A 27,671-nucleotide genomic window follows, 5' to 3' on the forward strand; every position below is an offset into this window, starting at 1 on the left:
AGAGGAGAATTTTAACATAATGTTTTAATGTGATCTGTAGGGCTTTCAGTTTAAAGATTGAAGAAAATGCTTTATAGGCTTTTACAGTGAAAGAAAATTCAGAGGTAACATTTTAGATAAGTTATGGGCCATGGACTTTAGCACTGCAAAAAATACAGTAGTCCAGTATTGCAACCCATGAAATTAAAGCATGATAAAATTAAAAAGTTTGAAGTTTGTCAGCTTTTCACAGCGGCTTTTACTAAGTGAGAAGGAATCAGGTGAAGAGACTGCAGAATTGAAGCTGCTGTTTCAGGACTTTTTTCTTTTTTTTTTTTTTTTTTTGTGCCTATTTGGAAGTTCAATCATCTGTCCACAAAATATAAAATAAAAGATACAACAGTAGGTAGAGCTTTAAAGTGAACTGAGCGTTGTGTGTTGCAAGCAGAAGTTAGCAACCTCAGCTCAGCTTCTGGTGAACAAGAGAAGAGTGAAATGGGTGAAAATAGTCTGGCTTGCTCCAAAGCTTAGCAATAAGCAAAGGCTCAAATATCTGAAATGTATCGAATGTGTGACTACTAATGACAGGACTTTAGTTTTCAATACTAAAAACATTTTGGGAGAACAGTGCAGCAATTAGAAATTATCATCGTCTGATGTTGGGGGCTGAAGACGAGCTAATRGAGGCCATGACTAAGGCTACTACTACCTTGTTACAAGAGCCTGGGCAAGTAATTTAGGTTTTTTATTTCAGTTTAACTGTAATATAGGTTAATAATAACCCTTCAAATAGGTTTTGTGAAGTATAATGCAACAAAGTATTATTTATGAATAGCTGTTCAGCGGCTCAACAGCTTAATTCTTCCAGACAGTTCATCAAAACATACAGACAAGATTACACTGAAAAGCAAACCAAACACACACACGCGCACAACCTGAAAGATGTGAAACCCTTTTTTGAGCTAACACCTCTCGCCTGCAAAAGAACGAAGGCACTAACGCAGAGCTGACTGGAGCCACTGTCTCACTCAGTTGTTTACCTTCAGGACAACTTCAAAGACCTACTGGTGCTGGGACAAGCAGGAGTTACAGGAGATGAAGTTAAAGTAGAGTTTGTAATTCCTCGTTTTTTAAGCCTCTTGAGCTTGGTTTTCGTTGTAGGCAATTCTGTGTCCGCTGTTGTAGGCACTAGAAGTTAGTACTGTGACAGCGAATCATGGTACGTCTGACGTACGTAAGCTTGGAGATGGGGATACCTTGGAGATAAAAAGTACTTGCTGCAACTTCACTAGATCTTGAAGACAGAGGCATTATTACAGTAGGGTTTATGTCAAGAAATGAGCGGCTAATGGTTTTCAAAATCTCTTTGATGAAATGCTATTAAAAATCTCATTTTCATATTTTTTTTTTATTCTACTGAAACTTCTACTGGTTCTTGATTGAATATGGATTTTGTTCAAATCCATTTAAAGAAAGCCTGTGCTCTCAGTGCCTTTGAAAAGATAAAACCTTAAATGAATCTTTCATGTCAAATCAGAAATTTCTATTCTGTTTACAATGTCCCAAAACTTTTAAAAATGAATTAACATTCATAATGCAGGTAATAATGTCAAAACCCTTTTATCCGCTGTCTTTTAGTTCTAAAAGCAAGCTTTAAAAGAACTTGCAAAAGGATCCTCTCAGCTAAACCTTGTTAACATAAAGTGGCACAATAACACTAGCATTTCAATACCACAAAAATGAATCAGCCTGGGATCACGTGAATTTCCTCAACTACATTTTCAGACGTATATATTGTTCTACCAGCTATAGTCTACTACAGTCATTTTATGTAATGAGTCTAGTTGTTATGTATAGTTAGTAAGTTACTACAAAAATACCTTCTAGCTGCAGATATTATCCCTATTAACCATAAGGTCCATGCAACTTACTTGGAATTTCTTTCAATATTATCGTCTATGTTCTTCATCTATGTAATATTCATAAACTTCCAGCACTGCCCATGGATAAAACCAGATATGACCCCTTTCAAATCCTGGAGAGCAAACGTGAAACAACTTCCCAATGAGCATCCACAGCTCAGCGATATCCTCGGGGCAGGAGGCCCACCAGGTCCATGAGACACTTGCATGAAGCTAAGGAGCTGATAACCAGCTTTGATTAAAGCTCAAATGCTTCTGCTTCGGGCCTGTGCTGGTGGCAGTGCCCAGGACCTGCTCCCTTTGGACTCTGTTAGTACTGGGCTGGCCATGAGATTCATTCCACCAAGCTTCAGATGGTTTAACATCGCCGTGCCAAAGACAGCTGGAAAAGGCTTCTCTACTCTCAACAGAGAGAAACAGATACCTCCAGAGAGGGGCTGGTTACCTCGTAAGGTTGGTGGCCAAAACAGATGAAACAGGTCACCTGGTGGAGGTGTCCTTTTGTCTCCATTCTCCCCCAGCCACGTTTCTTGAAGCACATTTTATATAGTCACATTTTGTCTCCTGCACTTCACACCGCCATACGTCTTCATTCCATTTTCAGACCATGCTCTGCTTTTGGTTACAAAAAGCAGGTCTATCTGTCAGGTCCACAGATAGATAGTAATTTTGTGCTATGGATACAACCTTCTATCAGGCTTTACCTTTTCCATCCACTGACTGAATTTGCCCTCATTTTTAGCATAAGAGACAGGCAGAATTCAGAAGTGCTTTGGAAAAATATTCCAGACCTGACTGAATTACATTCACAGCTGGGATGCTGGTATACCCGATAGATTCGGAAAACTACACTGAAAAACCAGAAAATTGTTTAATTTTAAAACTACTTATTTTTTATGCAGCAGTAGCAAACAAACTTGTACAAAGCTAGTGTGCGCTTATAGACTAATTAAAATCGGTTAGATGTGCTAGTGCTTTTCATGGGACCAGCCCAAGAATCATCTTTTTTAGGCTAACCTGGATGAATACTCAAATAAGAGAAAAGAAGCCATTAAATTTCGTCTTGGCACTAAGGAAATTACTTTCCTCATCAGTTTCCAAGATTTTCATGTTGATACTCTTAATTAAACGGCATTATGTTCTGAACCATAGATTGACTCTTATTCCTGTTTTCCATGTATTCTGCTATCTGAGCAGGCTCGTCACATCAGCCTCTTGGGAGCTTGAGTAGAGCTCAGCCCATCAACTATTTAGACGTGTCCCCAGTGACACCACAAGCCTCTCCCTTCGTTTAGACCGCCAGACAGTGTAACTGCCCTTGATCAGTTAGAGTTATTCTATCCCTCCTCTGTTAGGCTGCTTTAAGTTTACTTGTTTTTTTRGTGTTTAGGTTCCCCTTTCATTCTTTGCGGGTATATTCCCTCCTAGCAAATTATCCAYCCAGAACTCTTTTTGCTATATCCTACCAGATCCATTACCTGTCTCCACTACCCAGGTCCTCTCGAAGAACGGAGATAAAGTGGATCCTGGCAAAGCCTCGGGAGTAAGTGGTAATCTTCCTACCTCATTCAAAAGGAAATGACAAGAAATGTTCTTTATCAGCAACCACAGTTAAATCTTTCTACATCATTTCCGCGGACAGTGAAAAATGTCCGATTCCGACGACCACTGCACAAGTTAGTGATAGAGGCCCTGGAAAGGAGGTGCTGTTTAAGGGGCCACCTTGCTTTTCTGCTGGCCATTTGTAGACTGGTTGTGCTGGATTTGTATTCACCGCGTGTCTGGACCCAGTGAAACTGGAGGGCACCAAAGACAGTTTTAAGGGGACGCTTCCTTTTCCGTGTTGTGGCTGTTACAGGTATCAGCAATCACTCATTTGCAAGGCAACATTTTATATTCAGCGCTGATGGATTTTCTGCGCTTGTGTTGACTGTTTCCTCTTTATTTCCTCCTTTCCGACTTCCTCTCAACCATGGTCTATTAAAATAACCAAATATTTCTCTTACTGCTCGTGTCAGCTGTAGGCGAAGGCTGGTGTGGTTTGGGTGGGGGGACAGCAGACTCTCCTACAGATACGCGTTAGCACAGCCCAGTGCATTTCCTTCCTTTACTCAAGGCCACACTGCAGACAGCAAGCATGATGTTGTGGGCTGGCMACCAGTGAGAACGCGGTGGGGTCTGAAAGGTGAAAGAAGACACTGGCCGATGGCCTCCCTTTGGATAATTTGTGCACGTTCCTAACGCATTACATCCTGTGCTCTCCCACCAGCTCTCACCTGTTGGACTGGGTCTAGCAGACGCTTCCTAACTGGCTCATTACTGTCTGCAGACATCGAACCCGCAATCAGCGCTGGTTACTAGTAGCACCGTGGCCAAAACACSTTCGCTTCTGTCCTGTAACGCTGATAAATGCAGACCTCCCAGCATGTTTTCTGAYTGCTTGTCAGCCCTTCTGTCAAGCTCCTCGTTCTCTCAGTTGCACTGCCAGAACAGTTATACTGAGTCCTCCTTAACCTTYGTAACATTGGTTCTGCTGACGGTCCAGCTCCTGGGGAATCACTCGTCCTGCTGCGCTGAAATTCCACCTTGTTTGCTGCAGTTACTGACCATCCCTTGTGTCCAGTTGCTGCTTTTTCTATTGATCTGCTTTTATGCGAACACTGGTTCAGACAGTGAACCGGGGAGGGACAAAATCTGAACAAAATCTGAATTTCTGATTGTTAAAAAAACATAATTTATTCTCTGAGTTTCCTCTTCACTACATGTGGCATTCAGGTGWCTAAATCCAACATCTCTCCTCCCAGTCACTGACATCAATCCAACAACCTTCAAGAAAGGATTTCAGAGATTTTGGAGGGAGTTTGCTTGTCTTCCGGCTCTTCTTTCGTCCTAGTGAGTCAGTGTAGGGATTCTGGAATTTCCCATTTGCTCTACCTGACCAGCTCTGCACAGCTGAGGAGACTTTGCCAGGAGCTGGGAAGTGGCCATAGTTGTGCGTTTGTCACACGTGTATGTCAGTGTGCACGGATATCCACTGAAATGCTGAATCCGACATGGGCAGTGCTGRTAGAACTGCTGAAGCTGCTGGATGTGGCAAACGTGGATTTAGCATTGGAACAGGTTGCCCAGAGAGGTTGTGGAGTCTCCTTCTCTGGAGATATTCAAGGTCTGCCTGGAATATCTAGGGTTGCCTATCTAACATGCTGTAGGTGAACCTGCTTGAGCAGGGGGGGTGGGGGGGGGTGGACTAGAGGATCTCCAGAGGTCCCTTCCAATCTTACCCATTCTATGATTCTATGATTCTTCTTGGTGACTTTGAAGATGGCCAAAGGGTGAGTTTGATTGGAAAATGCAGAGGAAGTATTTCATGTTGGACTGCAGCTGATTTCAAAGATTTGAAGATAGGAACTTGTCAACTATCTTAAACCTGGTTCCATCATCATGATGATAAGCTGGCAGCCTCACTTGGCCTTAGGCAGATGAAAATAGCCTTTGGGAATGAAAGTCTTTGACAGAGGCTACTGAGGCACAGAGGAGATCTTGTAGATCCTGTGTTGAACGTGAATGGCTTCACGGACATCAGCAAAGATGGCCAAGTAGGGCATGGCTGCCACAGTCTCAGAGGTGTACTTCCACCTGCTGAAGCTGAACAGGTGACTATCAGCTCCACAGGGCCTGAGCAATACTTCCTCACTGTCTACAGTAGAGTGCAGCATTATGAGGACAGAAAGCTGAAGGGAGTAGCTGAAATTCATAGCCCTGTCTAACATCATTTAGGACAAGAAATACATCTTATTTCTGCTTCCATGCTTTTAAGAGCAAAGCTCCATGTTTTCCTACCATCGAACCAACCAACCTGCCTTCTTCACATGCTGCCAGCTAGTTTAACAGTAGCCAGGCTCTCAGTGAGGTCCCTTTTTGTACTGCTGCTCTCAGGTTAAAGTTGGAGATGTTGCTCTATAAAAACCTCTGAAACTACGCTGAACCTTGTCTACAGAGCTGCGACCATCYCCCCTTCCTTAATTTGTTCAGTTGTGTTGTGCTAGCTTGTGTCTTCAGAGACCATGTATTCTCAGGTGCAACAAAGCAAAAAGTCTCCTCCTCTGCCCCGCAGATGGAGACATGTACTTTTTCTTCATCCTTTGAATAAATTTTATGCAGCAGATTTGGTGCTGTGATGTGAAAGCTATCTAGTTTCATACATTAAGCCTATAATATACACTTGTTTTGTACCCAGAATACTCAGCACCCTGGTGACGTATCTGAACCAGGTCTTGCAGAGAGTTACGGTGAAAGAACATTCAGTGCAGCGCTGAGAACTTGTGATCTCGAAAAGAAATTGCATGAAAACAAAACATTCACTCCCTCACTTGCCAATTGTACGAACTCAGCTGGCCTTTCTATCAATCAGTCTTGACAGACCCTGCTGTACCACTGTGAGCTTGTTTCTCCTGTAACTATGATACAAAATTCATACAAGGTATGTGATCGATCGCTATACACTACATTGCTTCAGGCTGTGCCCTACCACATGTGAGACTGAGAACTAACTTGCCCGCTCTTTCTTGTCTTCGAAGACCTTGACAACAAATACCAGCTACTAAAGGACCTAAGTTTCCCTCACCAGTGGTCTTCTCAAGGAGATTGATTTGCATTTTCTACTTACAAGCCAGAAAGGAGGTGGAGGAGGTGAAGAAGTGATACTTGGCAAGAATTTACAAGAAATTGGCAAGAAATTACAGGCACGCAAAAGCAGATTTGGCTGTAAAACATTGTCTACTTCAAGTATTTTACTCAAAATGATGAAGGTGAATGGAGACCTCAGGATGCATCAAGGACTGAATCTAACAGCGACTCTTTTAAGGTGCAAGACCGACTAGACGAATTAGTTCTCAGATCACCAGTGCCCCTCCTGGAAGCCTAGTGACCTGAAACCTGAGGTCCCTCACTCTGGGAACTCCCAAGAGACAGATGTCCGAGGCGGTATTCACTTACTAAAACGTGGGACTCGGCATGGGTGATCTAATCCACCTAAGCCGTGACAGCGCAGCAAGCCAAGGGGCAGACYGAAGGCAGCAAGGTGGGAGAGCACGGACAGAAGGATACGGCCRGCAGCAGTGACTAACAGCAACCCCCTCTTAGAGGGAGTGACAGGGACGACAGCTCACCCACGCAGCTGGCCRTGACTCGCCCCGAGCCTGCTTCCCAGCGCTAACACTCGGGAAGGTGGTAAAACCTTGGGAGTTTTCAACACTGTCTTCAGGCACAACCAACAAGCAGGACGAAACTGGAAGAGGTGACTAGTGACTAGCTCAGCTACTGCCTATACCAGCAACCAGTCCATATAGGAGATGTGGGCTGCCACCAGTGTACTTCAGCAGGGGCAAGGAACAGGCACGGTTTGCCTTGCGGGGGACTGCTCGGTGACATGTGACTGTTACCCTTTTCTCGTCTCCCTCTGTCAGTGTAAATCCATTTGTTGGAACTGCTTGTATGCAAGTGGAAAAATACAGCGCATTAGGCACCTATCTGGTTTAATCCAATCTCCCACATTCTTAGGATTGTGTTCGGGTATGGCTTGAATGAGGCCCCCTGGGAATTAAACCTGGCCCTTGTTACTACCAATCAATGCAAGGCAGAAAATTTATATTAGATCAGTATTTAATCAGAATGGTTGTCAGTGTAAGAATCTGCGTCTCTCAGTCACATGGTCTGAACAGATACAGCAAGTACACATCATTTTTAAAAGTTACAAGAAGATACAAAAAAGTTTGTTCATTTTACAGTACCAGTTTTGAGCCTTCAAAAACAAAATTACAAACATCTTACAGAATTTGCTAAATTACAAAAAACCCGCACTTGCTTCTTCCATTCCAATGCTGCTTTTTTTTTAACTTAAAAAAATACATTCATTTTATTAACAGAAATACAACTCTGATAAATAAAAAATTTGTTATTTTTAAACTATAAAAATACTCTGGTACATTTAATCCATAGAACTCTTCTATTTTTTGGGCAATTAATACTACCATATGCAGAATGAGGATTGTATGCATGTTTATTAGTTAAATATCACTATTTTCTCTCTGAAAACAAAGGAATAGAGTTTAAAATCTGCATAGAGTCTGAAGTCAGATGGGTGATGTGCGGTTTATAAGCAGCTGCACAACTGATCTAGAAATAATGTCTTATACCACTTCAAGGTACTCCAGTCAGCCACAGCTGATAGTTTCCCTAACCCTTTTATTACCAGGCTAGATATTCAGCTTATGTAAACCGATACAAATCTACTGCCATGCAGCTACAGATCTATAGCAGCTGAAAATCTAACCTATTAAAAAAAAATAGCCTTTACAGGGACCTCTTTTTTTCTTTTTAAAGAAGGCTCTTCTGAAAAACACAAATACTACAGAATAAATCCAAACCAAAAAATTGCTTGCTGTGGAGTTTTGAATTATGTAGTACATTATTACATAACTTACTTGTTTCAAAATGCAGTATACCCGTTATTTCAAATTCTATCAGACTCAAAATTGTAAATAGGCTTGTGGTATTTATTGTTGCAAACACAGATGCCCGAGGCACACAAATCATGTTTTTTTTCAAGACTGAAACTAAAAAGAAAAACAGCTTTAGGTATCAATTCAGCAGAATCTCAAACATAGTTAACTCTTTTACCCATACACACTCCAGTTGGGAGCACCCAAATACAACCTTAAAAGCTTGTTCAGGCTTAAGTGCTTTGCTCAGTTAGGACAGTTCATTAGGCCTTAGACTTCAAACTGGCCTGAAAAGGCTTCATTATTAAACGTAATGAGACACCCAGTGGATGCACTGATTTTACTTCACAACATCTTTCTGTGAAAGCCTTCCCAGTTTCCAGTCCCAGCTCCATCAGTTACTTCCTAGATGGCCTGGAGCAAACTATTCATGGCCACTGCTTCCAGTGACACCTACAGCAAGTGCTCCCAAACAGTACAGAGCAAGCTGTACCTCTACAGGCACTTTTAGTACAAAATAAAGACATTCCCCTGTATTAATACAAAGAAAACAGCTTGTTTCCTGTCTTGTGCTATGCTAATTTCCTCACATTAATTAGCATTCCACTCTGGGATTCACCACTCTCCCCTCCAGCTGTAGCTACCTGTGTTCAGAGCCTAGGCATTTTAGCTCATGCTTTGAATCAGCCGCTGCAGGTATCGGTCTCTCCATTGGCTACAGAGAAAGCTCAGAGTGACTGGAGTCTGAACTTAACTGCCCCAGAAAGTGCCCAAGTTAGCTGTTTATTTTGTCTACATAATGTGCTCTGCAGTGTGAATTATAGCAGAAATGAGCTTTCAGTTAATGTATCCAAAGCATGATGAAATCCCTGACTCAGAAAAATCACCATTTACAAGTCAGGTGTGGCCTCATTATTATAAAACACTGCAAGCTGAGACTGACAGCCATACAGTGATGTTTTGTGAGGCAGAGAGCCTCCACCACATGAGAAACAGATGAGTACCATGATTGCTTAAAGCCAAAGTTACARAAACTCATACTGCACAGCCTAACTTTTTTGGAAGGGACTACTGATTTGTGTACTTTGACTGGAGATGTCATTTTTGAAAATGTCAAGTACTCACATTTTGGCAAAGATCAGCTTAAAGGTGTCAGAAACAAGGAGCTCCAGATCAATAGTAGCTGGAAGCATAAGCTTATTTTTCACATAGATTCTATAAAGTTAAATTGCATCAAATTCTCTTTCAGAGTAAGTCTTTGTGAGAAAAATTCTCAAAACATGTCTGCATCTGTGGTTTGCTTCATTTCAAAAGAATCTAAATCCTAACTTTATGTAGCACGTTTCAGGTTTTCAAAGTGCTTTCCAAACATACTAGTATGCAATTTATATGTAGAGATTATGTTTGAAAACGACTCCAGCCTCTTAGGGTGAAATATATCGCAAAGGAATTGGTCAGAAGAGGTGATAAAGTCTACCCTTTCTAGCAAAGATTATAGTCAGTTCAGGTCAGAAGAATGTATCCTACTGAGCTAAAATTTGCCCAGTACATCACATTTACATTATTTTCCCTTAATCCCTAAGTCCACAGAACCTCCTGTAGCCACAAGATCTTGGTTTTGCATTATCATTAAAAAACAACCAAACAAAAACTAACCCCTTCCTTCAATAGCTTATATTCTGTTCCTGAATATTTGTAATGTCTATTTTAAAACAGGGCATGAAGTTATGTATATAAGTTATGTTTATACTGAGTGGTGACTGTCCTCTTTTGAATTCATTACTGACTGTATCAGAATCATCCTTTATTCTTTGTGACAAAACATCAGCAGGGAAGTGACCCAGAAGATGCTCACAGAATTTGTGTGTGTGATGTGAGGCTGGGTTTGGAAAGTCATTGCATTCAGAGCTTTCACACTGAGGTGTCCTTTCTGTGTTTATCAAGATTGTCTGTGCTTTTATGGTTCCTCCTGTAAAAAGCAGAACAAATCATATATGAGCTGACTTCTGGGTTTTATTACTAACTGAACAGGCTACAGCTTGGCATTCTCAAACAACAAAGACAACTGAGAATCACCATTAAGAGGCGGTTATTACAGACAGTGACTGCAGTACATAAACAGAGAGACCCAGTTCCATTTTAGACCTCTTAGCCTGTCCCCTCTGGCCTGCAGCTGCCACTTAAGAAAGCAGCCAGTGTCTCAGAAGCCCTGGGTCACACTAGCCAACCCCCTGAAGGTATTTTGGATAACTTCGGGCATTTAAGCGGCCCCAGATATCCATGTTTAAGCACTGGAATTATGCCCTTAGCATTTCAATCCATCTCCAAGTCTAGCAATTTTCTAGTAAAAACAAGACAGATATAGTCTACCATTTAATCCATCAATCTACTAGCATAGGCTGTTCTGCAGAGTAGAATTCTGTGTATTCTAAGTATAATGGGGCTTCATTTGTCAGAGATGGTAGATTTTGAGCTAGGCAAGGTTTGCTTGGGAGAGGGACCAAGACAGAAGGAGGGAGAGGGAGAGGAAAAAGAAAGACAAGACTGCTCAAGGCTTCCCTTTATTTTTTCTCTCTTTCCTTCCTCCTTAAAAAGTTTGGACATTTCTCATGTGCCAGAAATATCAATAATGCTTTCAAGAAGCCCATTTTCTTCTATTTACAAGTAAATCATAACTATTCATATTTTATCCAATAAATTACTCTGGATAGAATATTCTTCACCTCTGACTTGAAACACTGATCACAATTGTGCTTCATGCACCACCCCAGAGAAAAAGTAAAACATAGCAGCTGATATATCTGATAGAACATACATATGGTCATCTAAGTAGGTAGTAGTATACTACAGAAGTAAGATACTGGCACATGCAATGGTATTGCTCAGTTAATAATTCAACTAATAGAGAGAAGTGTTGCTTTGTTTTGTTTTAGGAATGCAGAGTTGTGATTTAGTAGCTAGTAATTTTTCCCCAGCATGTCTATGAGCTGCTGTGGTGGTGTTACTGCAGTTTGCTGCTAGTTCAAACCTACCTTAACACCTCAAGTGCAAGCTTTGTTTCTTTCCGACTTTCTTCCGTGATTGGGTAGAAGATAAGTATAAATAAACCTACAGCAATGAGGATAGCAGGGACTGCTCCAATGAGGATTTTCAGTGCGAGGATCACATCGTTGGATTGCTTACATGTAGCTGGTTTGTATCCAGTAAACCTAAACAAATAGAAATAATAGTGGTGTGCATATATCCAAATGTAAAAGATATTTGTTCCTCTTAAGACCTCCTTCCAAGCCTCTCCCTCTCCCCCCAACACACTTTAATACTTTTCTCCCATTTCTTCCTACATCTCTTTTCCTTTTTTCTCTCACATTTCAAATCTTGTTGGTGCCATCCTAATCACAGTGATGTTAACATGGAATTACCTACAAATTTCAATAGAGCTTGAAGGCTTTGTCCATTTATCCCAATCTCATCTCTGTGCTCTCTTTCAGATAATTTCATTACCTCAGTATTTATGCATTACTACTGTATAGCATTTAACCGTTAAAAAAAAGCACAGAATCCCATTTAAGGAGATTGCTCTTATATGTCATTCTTAAGAATTTTCAATAAAGCATTTAGTCTCAGTTTTAGAAGTACGCAAACAATCTAACCAATTTCAACTGGAATACCTAACTTCAAGTTAAACACAAAATTAAGCACTCAACAAAGATAAACTTACTCAACTTAGAGTTACGTACATACTTATACTTTGTTGATTCAGGGCCTCCACACAGTCCTATAACCGCTGATATACATAAATTCCCATCCTCAATTTGTAGAATGAGTTTGACTGAAAGCTACAGTTCATTTGCCGTCACTCTGTATTCTACATTCTTCCACAAATATCTGCTTCGGCAAAATACTGGGAGCTAACTGGAATGGAATGGAGCTAATTGGTGAAAGGCAGTTTGTCTTAAGCTCTTTCTGAATAGTCAGTAAAAATAGAGAAACTTGGTTTTGTTTATTTTTGGGGAGGGAAAAGGTATTCTAGCATCTTTTCCAAATTTTGTCACAGTTTGTTACAGGAACAGCCAGGAATGGTTCATGGAGTAGGACTCACTTAGGCTTTCCTCTGTCATTTTGGTTTTTCGGTTTTCAAACCAGAGCAGTAATGGCAAGCAGTTTAATCATGGCTAGGGTCTGGGAACTGATACCCTCTGCAGATAAACTAATCTCAACAAAGGGAAGTTTAAAAACTACCTGTGAATATGAAGGATAGATAAGAGGTTCCTGCTTCTTTTCAAGCACCTATCCAAAAGGGCTGTCCAAATGCATGGTCATCTTCATCAATTTGCAAAGTGATTTCTAACCTTCACATTTAATAATGTTGGTCAAAACTCTTGTCAAAACAAAAGGTGAGGGTGCACATGAGGGTGTTAGCAGTAACTAAAATTCCTGAGTTGAAAATGTTCAGCCAACCACTGCCTTTTAGTTGGCAACTTTGGCTGAAAGCACTGAAGCACAAGATTCTGTTTACTAAAGCCCAGCTTTGAGCCAAGGGCTAAATAGTCCTTTAGACAACCTGAATTCTAACCATTCTTCGAGTGTGGGTGCACTGTACATCTGCTGAATCCTGACAGCTGCAGGCAAAGGTCCTTTCTGCTAGGTCATGTACAAATGCCAGGCAGGAGACAGCTGACCTTTTCCTCACCTGCCTTTCTTGTCGGAACAGACAAGGCAAACAGCTGGAGGAGAACACAAAGCATCCTCCAGATTGACGGGCTCTAGGTCATTGGCAGAACTGTGCCATCTGTTTCTGATGCTTTGCTCAGGGTCCAGTCCTCTAAATTCATACAGGAATCAGCAATCCTTTTAGTGCTGAACAGGCTACTAGGTCCCTCGAAAGCACTCCCACCTATATAAGGACTTATGAGCTCATGGATATAACCCAACCTGGATGCAACAGGGACTGGGCAAAAGAGTTGTATCAACAGGTATATCAGCACCTGCTAAGCTTTTTGTTCAATTTTGTATTCATAAAAGCCACTAAAACTTACCTGATTAATTTGAAAAAAAAAGAAAATCTAATAGGAATTCAGGTCTTTCTAAACAGAAACGCACTAAAGTAAGTGACTTAATGTTCATCAGTGTGTTCTAGATGATGACAATCCTATGTTTAGTGTTCAGCCAACTGGAGCTGCCAGCACATTCAGACACATGGAAAAACACAATTAAACTCACAGGATAAAGGCAGAAGGACCTCAGAACACTTTCAGTGTACAGAGACCAAGTGAAAACACATTACTTACTCTAGGCCTGCTGCAGAAATTCCTAAGCCAATTCCCGCTGAGATCTTGGTAAAGAAAACATAAGAAGAATAGAAAATGGTTTCATATCCTTTTGCATGAGGATTCCGCAGGCGAAAGTTATCAACAACATCAGGTAGCATTGACCTAGAGATGAGCAAGGTAAGAGCAAACCTGAAGTCAAAATCCCTTCTCAATGTCTAAGCTTAATGGAAGTTCTTTCTTTCTTTCTTTTTTTAAAGATTTGTTTGATGTAATTAATTATGCATATGAGAAAATCCAATTCAAAAAGTCCTACTATTTGACAGGAGAACAAAAATGCTTGTAAGGAATGCACAGTCACAGATTACAAAACAAAACAAAAAAAACCCTTTCAAACACTGTCAAACACTTGCTGACAGGTAGCTTTAGACTGACTTTCATTTCAAGCATAAGTTGTGATAGTAAAAAAAGAATCAAAAAATTCTTCGATTTCAAGCAACTGAAATCTGAGTRGTCTCATTTTGAAATAACTCTTCTGACAAGCTAACAAAACAGTTTTCAGAAACCAATGGGGCTCATTTTCTCCTACTTCAGAGAGACTGATTTTGGTCATAGGGTATCAGAATGCAAGCAGCTCAAAAATCAACTGTAAATTGACATTTTATTTTCAAAACATTTCATGATTACTATTAGAAAAAAATGGCTTTTTGACCCTSTGTGCAGAAAAGTTCGTGTAGTCTGACAGCTTGCCTTAAACTGTATTTCCCTGATCTCTTGGAGTTTCACAATTTTCAGGGAGCTGTATGAATGAGGAACGCAAAACAGCACTTTCAGCAACAGTCTTGCTTTCTAGTCAGTTTGACCCAAACAGTAATTATTTCCTATAAAAAGTAAATCTCCCATTCTGCTCTTCTTGAGTAGTTTTTCCCATGTATTTTCTGTCATCAAGAGCCAAGGACCTTGAATTCTCAGTTTCTTTTACCCATATCCTTGTGTTGCACTCCCGCATTTGATCTTTACCACAGGATTGCTCAGCAGGGATGCATAGCTTGTTTTACATTTTCTCTGCTATATTCTTAATTGCTCAGCATTAATTGATTTGTGTGCAAAATCCAACTTCACCATTCCTGTAGAAAACCAAGTGTCCTGCTGGAAACCAAACCTAAACAACAAATTTACAGTTAACACAAGTTCTTTGGCTACTTAGATTACTGCTTCCTCTAAACTCTCCTATTAACAAAAAGCACACTTCATCACAAGCAGTCTCAATTTTAAAAGCAAAAATAGATTCTTGGATGAAGTGACTATTGCCAGATTCTGCCTCTTTCAAAGGTGATCTCCATGCAGGACATGTGTGTAGACATATGCACCTTCCCCACACCAAATGAAATATTTTCCTACCATGGCAACAGAAGAGATGCTGCAATGCTCAGGCCTGAGACAAAGGCAACAAAATACGCCAAGATCAGGTTTGGAATAGTCACTAGCATGACTGCAAAAGGAATCATCCACTGAGGAAGAAGAAAAACAGGACATATTACTTACAATACACAGTATTTAATCTATACACATCGATGGCTTCCTTCAAAATATCAGATTGCATTGTTAAATGACAGTTCACAGACAGAAAAGCCTAACACCCCACCTATTTTGGCAAAATGGCATTTCCTACCTGATTCAGCTATCCAGAAGAATCAGAGAAAAATAGGGCAAGCAGTGTAACTGCCTTTTTAGCACTGTCATGTTTATAACACCACTAGAGAAGTAAACTGTCCTAAGGATCTTTCATCTGCCCTGAGGCCAACTGGCAGAACSTTGCCACATTCACACAACTAAACTCTCAGTCTCCAAAAGAAGAGTCACCATATAAACATCTATTGTGAAGAGTCCCTGAAGTGGGCAAGTTCCCAAACTTCGTCCAGATATTTCTTGGGAGATTGCTAGTCAGTCTATACTATGATTTTCCTGGCAATTTAGTAGTAGAGATGACAAAATTCTAGATAATAGGTCTAGGCCGGTGGCACTATTTAATTTTCTGTTAGAGACAAAGCCTTGAAATGTCAGCACACTACATTTCAGGGGGACGGACAGGGGCTCAATGGTCATTTTAAACAGTAAATATCCTATTTCACAGGTCAAATCGAGTTTTAAATGAAGAAGAGTTTAGTTACACCTTCATTTCCRTTGACTACTTTAAAGCAATCTAGATACCTAATAGCTAATACCCAACACTGGGAAGGCAATGTGGCTTGTGCTCACTCCACAGCTAGATATGCTCACTACAGTGCCCAGGTCGTAAAGGCTATCCTCAGAGGTAAAATAATTTGGAATGCTCAGGATTTGTTTACTGGCCACCAGATTTCCTTAGCTTCAGCTTGAGGCAAAGGGCTCATAAAATTGAAAAAAACACTATTTTAAATGCTGATTAAACACATACAGGCAGCTGTGCTGTACCCATCCCATGCTCCATCTTCCATGCCTTTGAATCACAGGCACAGCACACTCAGAATCCAGAACCGCAGGCTTATCTACAGGGCTTTTTAGTGATGTGGGATTAGTTTACCATTAAGTGTTTCAATCCCCTATACTCACAGCTTGGGAGCTGATAGTACGAGCAGAGCTTTCACAGAGAGTGATTCCCCTAAGCATTGCTATTTACAATTCTGTAAGAGGACTGATTCTGGGAGCCTTGGAGTCTAATCCATTAYGTTTGTGTGCTAAATGCATTTCCCATCTAAGGCATTTGCTTTTAACCTAAGAAGGCAGAAAATAACCTTTCCCGACGGCAAGTTCCCTGCACAGATTATCTTTGCATTAGGCCAGTGTTGTGGCAAAATCATTATTTCACCACAAGAGAGCACTCCAGCAATATAAGATTTTATATTGCCTATAAGACTGCCTATAAGAAACTTTATGACTAGCTTATGCTCCACCAAAAGCACTTAAACAAATTTCTAGATCAATAATAATAATCATTGCAATCATTGTAATTTTCTACTGAAAGGGAAGCATGACCTGCAGGACTGAGGCTACAGCGCCCTAAAGTCTCACTCAGGTGACAGCAGTGCAATCATGGGGGCAGTGTTCCTGTGGCAATAAACAGCTAATGCATCTTACTCTTTCCTACTTGTAAAGCAAAAAAATACTCCAGTATAGGCACTTTGTTCCCTAGACACAGGGTTGTTGCATTGCAAATTATAAAAAAATGACATCCTATAGTGACCATGTGTCTTCCATTCATCCACTGGCAGCACTATGGCAGGGGATGCTACTGGGATACTGAGGGTGGTACTGATCTGTGTAGCACATCGTTGGACACACGAAGGGCGGGTGAGGAGAAGATGCAGTTAGGATGTGTAGCAGAAATGGGGATGGAAGAGAGGCAAAGGGGCTGCAGAGCCAGTATTCATCCAAAGGCATGTCTCCAYGTTGAACAGTGCTGACAGAGTGCAGGCAGGTAATCGTCTGTGTGTGAAATGTGTAAGGAGACAAAAGATTGGTTTTTTTTTTCCAAACACTAAATCCTCCAAAACCCTTAGTCAAAAGCTAGTACTGGCTAGGATGCAAGCTAGGACTGTGAGGTTTCTTGTATAGCGAATTTAGGCCTGCAAATAATGGCCAAACACACAGACGCCACACAAGATATCTCCAAGAATCTTTAATATTCAAGCACAAGAGAGAGAGAGATCTTCCATTTTTAAACATCTTGCCCAAACCACAAATCAAACCAACTACGCAGAAAAGAGAAGGGCAAGGGGCTGTGCTGTTCTACTTCTTAAGATTTTTACTGGTAACTCTACTTCCAGATGCCAAATAACTTTGCCTTATGAGGTCAGAGCAGAGAACCTCAATGCAATGAAGGATACGGAAGCAGAAGCAAAAAAACAGAAGAGAAACATTTTTAGCCTGTGTACCAACGTAGTCATGGGAAGAATGATGTCAAAGTTCCTACTTGGGTATAACCCTGTATTTCCAGGGAGTCTAGGCTAAACTTCCAGGAAGTTTAAATCCTTCGTAAGTACTCAGACCATTGKTCATCTCTTGTGGGGGAATGAGTGAAAAGGTAGCAATATCAGTGGTAGGAATCCAAGATTATTGCTATCTATCTACTCTGCCCTCTACACACTTAAGGGGTCTCCTTGACACAACTGCTTTACAAGGGAAAATGATTTTGGAGTAGTGTTAAATTTTTCAAAAAACTAGTTTTCAAGTTATCTTGAAAGTTTCTTATCTTGAAACCTGAATAAGGTTTTGGAGAAAACTGTTTTCTCCTCTCCCTCCCAGAAGAACATTTTCCAGTGACACAAACATAGGAGCTTTGAATATCGTGATTTTATTTCACAGTAAGAAAGGACAGATTTTCTGTACAGATCACACAAGCTGGTAGTACAGGAAGCCCCTGTGATGTATTGCCAGACACAAAATCCGTCACTGAGCACAAAGGAAGCATTCACAATCCCTCGAGAAATGTCTACAAGGTGAAATAAAGAGGTAGATTTTTTCAATCCAGTCCCACTTAGAGGGGGACTTACAGTGAAGCAACTGAACTGTAAAATTAAGTTAAATCACATTTACAGAGGTGCTGAGAGGCTTTCTGGTCATGTTAAATGGAATTTATAGAGCCAAGCTGGTTGAAGAAAGCATTTTCCTTAGTTGAGTAGGCAGAGGAGGAAATTTCCTGAGGAAGAAATTTGCATTCCCTCAATGGTCCAACATCGCTCTTGATAATTCTCTTCGCTCAAATGGTAAAAAGTAAGGAGGATGGGTCTTAGATGCAAATTCCAGACGCTCACTTCAGAACACCTAATGATTCAGCGTATTTGGAACTTGTGTTTTGAAACTATTACTGATTCTGTGGAAATCATTCCAACAGAGAGATCTTTATTTCAAAAACTAACTATTCTATTAACTATTCCATTATATTCAGCAACTGTTACCAGACCTAGGCTTTTTGGAGTTTTCAGATTTTGATATATAGCCTCAGGCTGGATTTTCCAAATACTCCTGCTTGTTTGTGCACAAAGCAGCCAATTTTCTTCTTTCCTCTTTCATGAGCAATTAAAGGTAAACAGGGGAAAACAGGGAGCAACAGGCCTACACAATGACTCACTGAGGATGATGACAGAAAATTGCTGATGTCTGCACTGAGGGACTTAAAACGATCCATCAGAGACCAGGGCAGGCTCACTGAGCCAGCTTTGTAAATCTGTGCCAAAGTTAAACTAAGCTTCTTTTCTCAGGTAGGTCACCTGTTTCTTACATTTCACTAATACCGTCCACCTCTGCTCACAGGGATGTGGGTACTCCACCTGCYTAGCTTTTTGGAGAAGAATATGGAACACACTTCTCTCTCCTCTGTGACCAAATGACAAATTTTGTCAGCTGAGAACCATATACAAGCCTTGTACAACACATAATCTTTCAACCTGAAGCAACATGGATCTGAATCCATAAAAATTTTTGGGGGTTCACCTCTATAACAGCAGTGAAATGCAGAGCTTGTTCAGATTCTTAAACCACCTGGGATCTCCCTTCAGCATCAGGCTATTTTTCAAAAGTTTTCCTGAAAACTCAGATTCTGTGTGAAATGTAGTATAAAGATCTAAAAGAAACTTTGAAACTAAAAAAGTTTCTTGCAGCTTAAGGTTACAAGCATTTGAAACAGCTCCTGAAGAGGCTCAAATTATCACATTATGTGAGCACAAGCAGATTCTTTTTTCTCCTGAGGATTTGCTTACCGAAATTCCAAATGCTGCACACTTCTTGCCAAATCGCTGCAGAATCTTTTGCCAAAAAGGAACGTTCACAGCTGCCGACACCTAGAGTTGATGAAAAGATACATACATACATATATATACACACACACACACACACTCTAAATTAAATACATATATGAAATACTAGAGCTACTTGAGATAGTCATTAAAGTCCAAGCCTGTTGCAAACAGTCATACTTTGTGCTGAAGCCTTTTTGCCTTATGATCTGAAATCTGTCTTACGATAATTGAGTTAAGCCCTATCCCACTATACAAAAAGAAAGCTGAGGCACAAGATACACTGCTTGGGTAGTATACATATATCATGCTAAATGCTCAGGGAAAACCTATATTCACTTACTGTCAACATTACCATACCATAGACTGTAATACTCACCTGATAAGAGCAACAACTACATACAACAACATAGTACCAAACGCTGGAGAATTGCTACTAATGATAGTCTTACAGCTAACCTAAATTCRAATGTCATCTCATTATTACAGCTATATTCCACTCTGTACTGTCTTAAATTTTACTCTCCTCTCTCTCTCATTAGTGTCCACTMCTTGTAGAGCCTCAAGATATCCAAGAGTCATCCCTTGTTCTCAACTTCTTGGTTTTAATCACTGAAAAAGATCTGTCTTACAATGTGGAAAAGGAAGAATCAATAAGGGTGGGAGATAGTGGGACGGTGGGGGGATAGGGCCAGGAAGTGGAAATGAAGCTCCCCTCAGGTGATTCCACAAAGTTGCTRTGCCAAATAGATCAGGAATCAGACAGCAGCTGCCCTGAAAATGACTACTGTAGTATTCTATATGCTAGACAAAGTGTCCACAAACCATTAAAATATGCTGCAGATACACATCCCAGTAACTATGCAATATTAAACTTTCCACTTGTTATAAAAAGACTTTGGTCAGAAGCCTGAAAATTGCAGTTTTCTACCAACAAAGTAAAGCATGCATTACAGGAGCAGTGTGTAATTGAGTTATAACTATTACCAAGGCAGAGCAGAATCCCACCTTTAAGCATTAAGAAAAAGGGTTTTGTGAAAGTGCCTTTTTATCATATTGCCATTCATTCTGTACAGGAATCTTCATGTCTCTGGTTATTTTAAATATTTATCCTTGCAAGCTGCCTGGCCTAGAAGGCTCATATGTATGAATGCACAAGGCAAAGTTATTTAATTGTCTGCATATCAAACTGGGGAAAGGGAAACAGGAACTAAAATTCCAGACCTCCTTTCTGACAAGAACTTCTGCCTTTTATATGAGTGGAAAGTTAATCACGGGTGAAAGTAATGAGGAATGAATTAAAAGCTCCAAAGCATTAATTCTTTAAAAGTTACAGTAGGGAGCAGCACATTTATTTCAAACAGACACTGCAAAAGATGGTGTAGCATCTTACAACTCTATCTAGACACAAAATTCTTCTTGTCTTCTGCTATATTTGTACCAAAAAACACAATGAAAKTCAGCTATCAAATAAAAATATGAGAGAGAAAAGGGGCAACTCACCAAGATGGTAACCACCAAATACTGGAAGTGACTGCGGAGATCAGCTGCGTGTGTGCAGAAAAGGACAAAGTTGCTCTGCTCCAGCTGGTGAAGGAAAGGAAGAAGGAAAAAAAGGCTACAGGATGTAACACTATATTTGCCAAACATACGTGGTGACCGCTTTGTTAAATGTAGGACTTGGGAGTTCCAGTCTTCCCTCATCTGCAACAATATAAAGATGCAATAGCTCTTCTGCTGTCACTGGAGTAATGTGCAGGTAAAATTAGGGTAAGTAAAAGGAAATCCATGCTCCTAATGATGCATAATGATGAAAATAGGAACTGGTTTCTGAGAGGATTCTGTCTCAAGGTGCTCTATCCTATGTTGCAAGCCAGCTTTGTGTCATTGTCACAGTCACAGCTGCAGACTTGTAAGAAATTGCTCCTCGTTTTCCACAAAAATGTCATGAATATTTTACTAGAAGTTCTGACTCTGAAACAAGTTACTCTTCAGCTAGAACTACCTCTCATGCCAACTTCCTGTAGTAAAGCAGCTAAATGCTGGTTTTATATAAAACCTTGGCTATGGAGTGCCACTTTCTGTTAAAAATCTCCACAAGTCTGAGTCCTCTTTCAATGGAAGGAGCTGGCACATTTCTCTTATAGCAAGAGATCTCACATGCCTAGTTCTTGCCCTTTGTCCTGCAGCTCATTGTGATCAATAGTTCATGCAACTAACAATCTGGTGACTTGGATATTATGTGCTTTCCAAAACAAAGCCAGTTTGAACTGATAGGTACATAGGGAAAGGTTTACATTATAAACATAATTTTAGTGAGTTGAACATAACTAAAAAGTCTGCTTTAAAATGGCCACTGAACTAAGGATTTCCTACAGAGTTGCTTTGAGTTTTTCTGCAGCATCTCTCTATGGGATGACATACAATATCATWTTGGGAAGGCCACATTCAACCGCAGGTCTTGATTTGAAAAATAGCTCTACCTAGCTCTGAAACAGTTAAGACTTCCTGCCCCTGAGTCTGAACATCTTTTTACTCTGATCTAATACCTTCCATCACAAAATACTACATAAGTACATAAGAACCAGTTGAGCCACTATTAGAGAAGAGTCACCTATGCAAAGGAAAGGGGCAATGGTTTAAAGCTGCACATACTTTAGAAATAGAGAAGAACAGAGAGAAAAAGCATTCTCTGAGCGACTGAAACCACAGGAGATTGTAGATGGATAGCATATAATGACCCAATCTGGGTCACTGGCACTAGCTCATCACCTTTTATGAAAAAAGCCATCTTTAAAAGGTCAGGACTTTGGTTTTCCTTCTCATTTGAAAGAATCATCTCCAGCTGCACAAGACCCCAGGCACCAAAGAAGGGTCCTGGTTCCCTACCAACTTGCAGGAGAAGGCACCACCCCCTAGATCACCRCCTCTAGTAACAAGCCAAAGGTCATTTGCATTCTAGCCACTGCATACTCTCCCATGCTGGGACTGGAATGAGGCCAGTGAACAGACTTAGAGAGTTTGATGTTACCTGAACTGCTGTTGAGATGAGAAGAAAAGAAGCTGCAAGTTTCACATACGGACCGTGCTTCATGGTGAGTCGAAGCCCCTTACAAAAAGGGATTGCTCTGTCTGAAGTTAAGGCATAGGGATCTAAGAGGAGCAGGATAAACAAAATAACACATTTTCCAGAGCTAAATGTGAAATAATTATTGTTAAAATCTAGGCATATGTAAACATATCTTACCATCTTTTTCCTTTACTCCAAGGAAAAAAATGACGATTCCAAGAAGATATACACCTCCTATAATACCCGCTGCAACCATATAAACCTTTGCCTTTAAAAAAAAAAAGACATATTTGAAATTACGACAGAAGTATGACAAGTCATTATGGAAAATCTCAGTCTCTTTTTGGAGAGTCTTCTGTAATTGAAGAACTGCCCATCTTCATACAGCCAGCTGTCTATCTTTCACCCATCTGAGAAGTTTTCATTTCTGCAATTCATTTATAAACAGCTACCTCAGTATAAATCCAGGCACATAAGTATATGTTTACAGAAAAAAAAAAAGGAGAGAGAGAGAGAGAGAGAGAGAGAGAGAGAGAGAGAGAGAGAGACTACTGTGTCAGTAACCAGAATATGTTGAATATGTTTAAAAGCTTGTTTATGTTGAGACTACCTGTAGACATGCACAGTCGTTTATCAGAAACGTGCAGCATCTAAATCCAGTTAATCAAGCTACAGACTTCCATGAGTATCTTCATGCTAGATGGGAAAGGTCTCAGTACTGATGTAAATATAATTACTACAGTTACTGAATTTATACATAATGATAATAAAACCTTACTTCAGGCTTTAACGAATTTAGAAAACACACTTACTTTCAGCACAATACTTTGAGAATATAGTACGTCACATGCTTATTTTTCCAGATGCTTAGAAATACTCAAGCAAATTAAGAAACCTCTACTTTCTATTAGCCTGGGGAACAAACCCTCCAAAAGATACTTCCCACACCATCAAATCACACTTACCTCAGGCTCTGATTACACTGATTCTTGAGGTAAGCTTTAGAATTATATTTTGATTTAGTATTCTATAATAATTTATTTTTTACTGTATTACATAAGATAAGTAAGTGCTGGGTAGAGAGGTTTGAGACACTGATTATTTGATAGGAAAATTTAATTACAAGTTTTCATTAATATGCTACAAATGACAGGATTATAAATTTACGAACCTGTTAGAAAATAGGCATGCAATTACAAGAATGTACTGTCAAATATAAGGTCATTTAGTATAGATGCAAAATTAGTTCATATAACTTAAGTTTAGATGAAACTCAAGATGGCAACTTTTGTAAGATAATCATGTTTCAGAAAGGGACATGGTGAAATAAAGGCATGCAGGGCTATTCTTTATTTGGGATACTTTTTTTTTTTTTTTTTTTTTAATGTCTGAGCTATAAATTAAACCTCAGAGTAATTTATACTACATGTTACAGGTCTCATTGACCACGGATTGCAACATAGTGCAGATATCCAAATTCACTTAAACGAGGTAATTTCAGCCTCAGAAGCAGGCTAGCCAGGACAGAAGAAGCAGAAAAAAATATATACAATTAAAGGATTTATTATGAATTATAATTTTTGTACTTATTCATTAGTTAATTTGTTTACCTTAAAATTTCTTCTCAAAGCAACTGAATTAAATGTTTTCTTTCATAAGTCTTGGTAGAGTACTTTAAGCTTTGTCTACTCAAATTATTAAGGCTATTCATGACAGGTCAAATGGGATTCTCTGACCTTAAACAAAATTTGTTAGCCCATTTACAAACCATATCAATGTCCATGCTTGGTTTCTACTAGGAGAGACCCACTCCTAAACTGTGTATTTCAGTGGAAAGTTCTATACAGAAACAACTTCAGGAGACGTTAGATGTGAAATAATCATCTTCTTCCATCTCCTTTCTCTAATAATGAGCAAACAAGCAATCATTCATAATGTCTGCTTTTAAACATGGTGTGCCCCACAGCAACATAAGAATTACTCCTTGTGACAAAAAAAAGGCCAGGCTCATATTCCTGAGCTGGCTTTAAAGAGAAACAAATTTCTTTTATTTTTTTTTTATTTTTTTTTTTTAACTGAGGCTGGTGGAGGTACTTTAGAGTTACAGACCCTAGCCCTGCCTCAACTTCTAACTATGTCCTTCAGTCATACAGCCAGTTACATACAGAATCACAGAATGGTTGAAGTTGGAAGGGACCTCTGGAGATCATCTAGTCCAACCCCCTGCTCAAGATTCAGCATCTCCTGTCAGTAATCCAGTTAAGTGCATATTCTTTGTGTGAAYAAAAGGCAAATGCCCTGTCATGCAATACAGGCACCTCCCCCAMGCAACTCAGTGGCCGTGCACGTTCCTGTAATACCACCAAACTRGTGCCAGGTCACGTGAAAGGCAAAAAAATTGTGGCCCTCACAAAACTGYGTGGTAGGGGCTGGAGCAGGTTGCCAGAGCAGTTCACTGACACTATGGCCTCTGCCCACACCTGACAGCTCTTTGGGAAAACGGGCAGTAGCAAACAACCAGTGAACAGASCCTTACCCATGAGACAATGGTTGGACACCATAATCCAGGCCATTCTCATCCATGGGTTACTACTCATCTACAAAACAGGAGAGGCTGACACAACAGTGGGAGCAGTGGGAGAAGGAGAAAAYAAAAACAAAAAAGCCTAAATAAACAGCAAAACCTCACAGAATACACACCTGCATGTAAATAAGGAAGTAAAATGAGAAAAAAAAGAAATAAACAGATTCAAAGAAACATTTCTTTTTAACCATTGATTTAATAAGTTCGCAAATTTGCATATTAGGGTAGTGTTAAAGTTGTAGGAATGATGTTCTAAGGATATAACCAGAACTAGATCTGTAGGATAAGGTAATATCTTTAATTAAACCARTCCATATAGTTATAAAAAAGCAAGCAACCTTTCAGGCACACTGCTAGTTCTTTAGGTCTGAAACAGAAACAGATCTGAAAAAAATCTGTGTATATAAAAAGTTTGTCCATTTTTTCCTAGTCTTGCTAGCTAGTTTAATGAAAGATATTACTTCTACCTACAAACGCTGGCTAACTTAAGATACACATCTTTGTTATTTTTTCAAAGAAAAACTACTTGATATTCAGCTCATTGTGATGCTCCTTCTTCCACGTCTCTCTTACTTCAAAAAGGACAGGAAAACACGTGTGCTTAGATACAAAGAAAATAAATCGAAATCATACATTATTTCCCTTGAATGCCATTTCGGAGATTTGAAAGTGGAAAGTAATGATAACATCATAAAGCAGATTCAGAGAGGGAATCTGCTGTGCAACAAACTTCAGCCTGCTCCACAACTCTTCCAGCTGCTCCTCTCCACAATTCGCACAGCTGTAATAGCATGCTAGTTTTCCTGATTGAGCTAATGCCTGCTAGAAGCTAAAAAGGAAGAAGAAATGTTGTTCTGTGTCTTGTTAAAATATAGACTACAAGTTACCTAACAAGCAGTTTCACAAATGCTTTAGTCAGCTATCRAATGGCACAACCACCGAAAGAAGCAGCCCAGCTTATGGCAGTTTCCCAGTTCAGCTCCCTCCAAATCCCCTTTTTCCCAAGTGATGTGAGTCTGCTCCCAGGGAAACTTACTTGGTAAGACAAGGGGTCTAAGGGATCAGGAAAGCTGGGAGTGTCATGTCGAGAGATGAGATGGCTGGTTGTGTTTACAGAGATATTCACGCTGCAGTGATTAAAGACATGAGCACTGGCCACAATTTGCCCCTGCAGTGCGGCTCCAATCAAGGTCCCAAGCACCTCCATGGTCATTCCTACAGAAGGAAGCAAAAATGTGCATTGAGGAGGGGAAGTTGATTGCTCCACTGTTTACAAGTCCGCTTATTTATCTCACTAAAGAACAGTCTCTTAAAAGCAATGCAATTTTGTTTTGTAGAGAACAAGAAGCAGCAGCAATATGGAGAATAGAAGAACTGAAAGTTCAATAACAGAATAATATCAAAGAAAGAGTTTGTCACATATTTTTTGTTTAGCTTTTAGAAGACTCCACAGAAGASCCTCTTTAATAGAGGCTGCACAGTATATGCAGCAGGGATTAAAAGCTACAAGGCGATAGCATAGAAACCTTTCACCTAGAGGACCACAGCTGAACTACACTTTAAATGAACATTTTTCCGAAGCAGGAATAGGAGCCATCACATCAGACTTCTTATCTTGGATTTGACAGTAGCTCCATGAAACAGTTTGCAAGCTGCTTATCTGCTCAGACCTCTTGTTTCTCCAACTGTAAAATGAGATGATACTTACCTGAGGCTTATGCTGGAAACAACACAGCTGTAAAGCTCTTGGAAACAGCAGATGCTGCTCTTAACTGCCTGAAGCCATAGTCACACAGAACTATGCACCTCAACCTTGGAGAATGATCCTGATCACTAACTCATCAGTACCACCAAACAAGGAAGGAATAGGAACATCTAAACATGAGTATCCAGCTCATGCTCCATGTATTTGAGATTGGTCAGCAAGGTGACTAGTTGCAGTCTGGTGGTAATTTGGGTTCTAGATCCTTCTCATCCTAACAGATCTCAAGCCTACTGCTCTTGTTACCAACCAATATGCCCATATGCAGCATTCCCATCACAAGCAGATAAACCAATTCMTGTCCTAGTTCTAAGTACTACTGATGAATTTTGAATAAAGGTTCATAGGATTAAATCACAGAGTGGATAAGGTTGGARGAGACCTCTGGAGATCATCTAGTCCAATCTCCCTGCTCAAGCAGGGTCACCTAGAGCATGGTAGACAGGGTTGCATCCAGGCAGGCCTTGAATATCTCCAGAGAAGGAGACTCCACAACCTCTCTGGGCAACCTGGTCCAGTGCTCTGTCACTCTCACAGTAAAGAATTTCCTTCTCATATTCAGGTGGAACTTCCTGTGGTTCAGTTTTTGCCTGTCGCCTCTTGTCCTTTTGCATGAGAGAACTGAAAAGAGTTTAGCCACTTCCCCTTGATACCCTCCCTTCAGATATTTGTACRCATTGACAAGATCCCCCCTCAGTCTTCTCTTCTCGAGGATAACAGGCCCAGCTCCCACAGCTGTTCCTCMYARMGGAGATGCTCCAGCCCTCTGATCATCTTCGTAGCCCTATGCTATGCTTCTCCAGTAGCTCCATG

At 40.2% G+C, this 27,671-nt stretch overlaps 1 protein-coding gene across 4 annotated transcripts in view; it reads right to left on the reverse strand.

Moving 5' to 3' along the window:
• Positions 1-7,530: 7,530 nt before the first annotated feature.
• Positions 7,531-27,671, reverse strand: part of MFSD2B (MFSD2 lysolipid transporter B, sphingolipid) — a 39,052-nt gene continuing 18,911 nt past the window's right edge. For 2 of the 4 annotated variants that reach the window (XM_085320359.1, XM_085320360.1), the window contains 9 exons: positions 26,133-26,311; positions 22,690-22,780; positions 22,474-22,595; positions 20,946-21,029; positions 19,407-19,487; positions 15,070-15,179; positions 13,690-13,833; positions 11,434-11,610; positions 7,531-10,370 (listed from right to left, as the gene is read on the reverse strand). In XM_085320359.1, the coding sequence (XP_085176485.1) occupies positions 10,313-10,370; positions 11,434-11,610; positions 13,690-13,833; positions 15,070-15,179; positions 19,407-19,487; positions 20,946-21,029; positions 22,474-22,595; positions 22,690-22,780; positions 26,133-26,311 (1,046 nt within the window). In that variant the 3' untranslated portion in view covers positions 7,531-10,312. Of the gene's footprint in view, positions 10,371-11,433; positions 11,611-12,142; positions 12,314-13,689; positions 13,834-15,069; positions 15,180-19,406; positions 19,488-20,945; positions 21,030-22,473; positions 22,596-22,689; positions 22,781-26,132; positions 26,312-27,671 lie in introns of those variants that run through there. The other 2 variants (XR_014897733.1, XR_014897734.1) reach the window with 2 other exon arrangements.

This window comes from Rhea americana, unplaced genomic scaffold (assembly GCF_003343005.1).
Source record: "Rhea americana isolate MKP2758 unplaced genomic scaffold, rheAme1 scaffold_63, whole genome shotgun sequence".
NCBI classification, from domain to species: Eukaryota; Metazoa; Chordata; class Aves; order Rheiformes; family Rheidae; genus Rhea; species Rhea americana.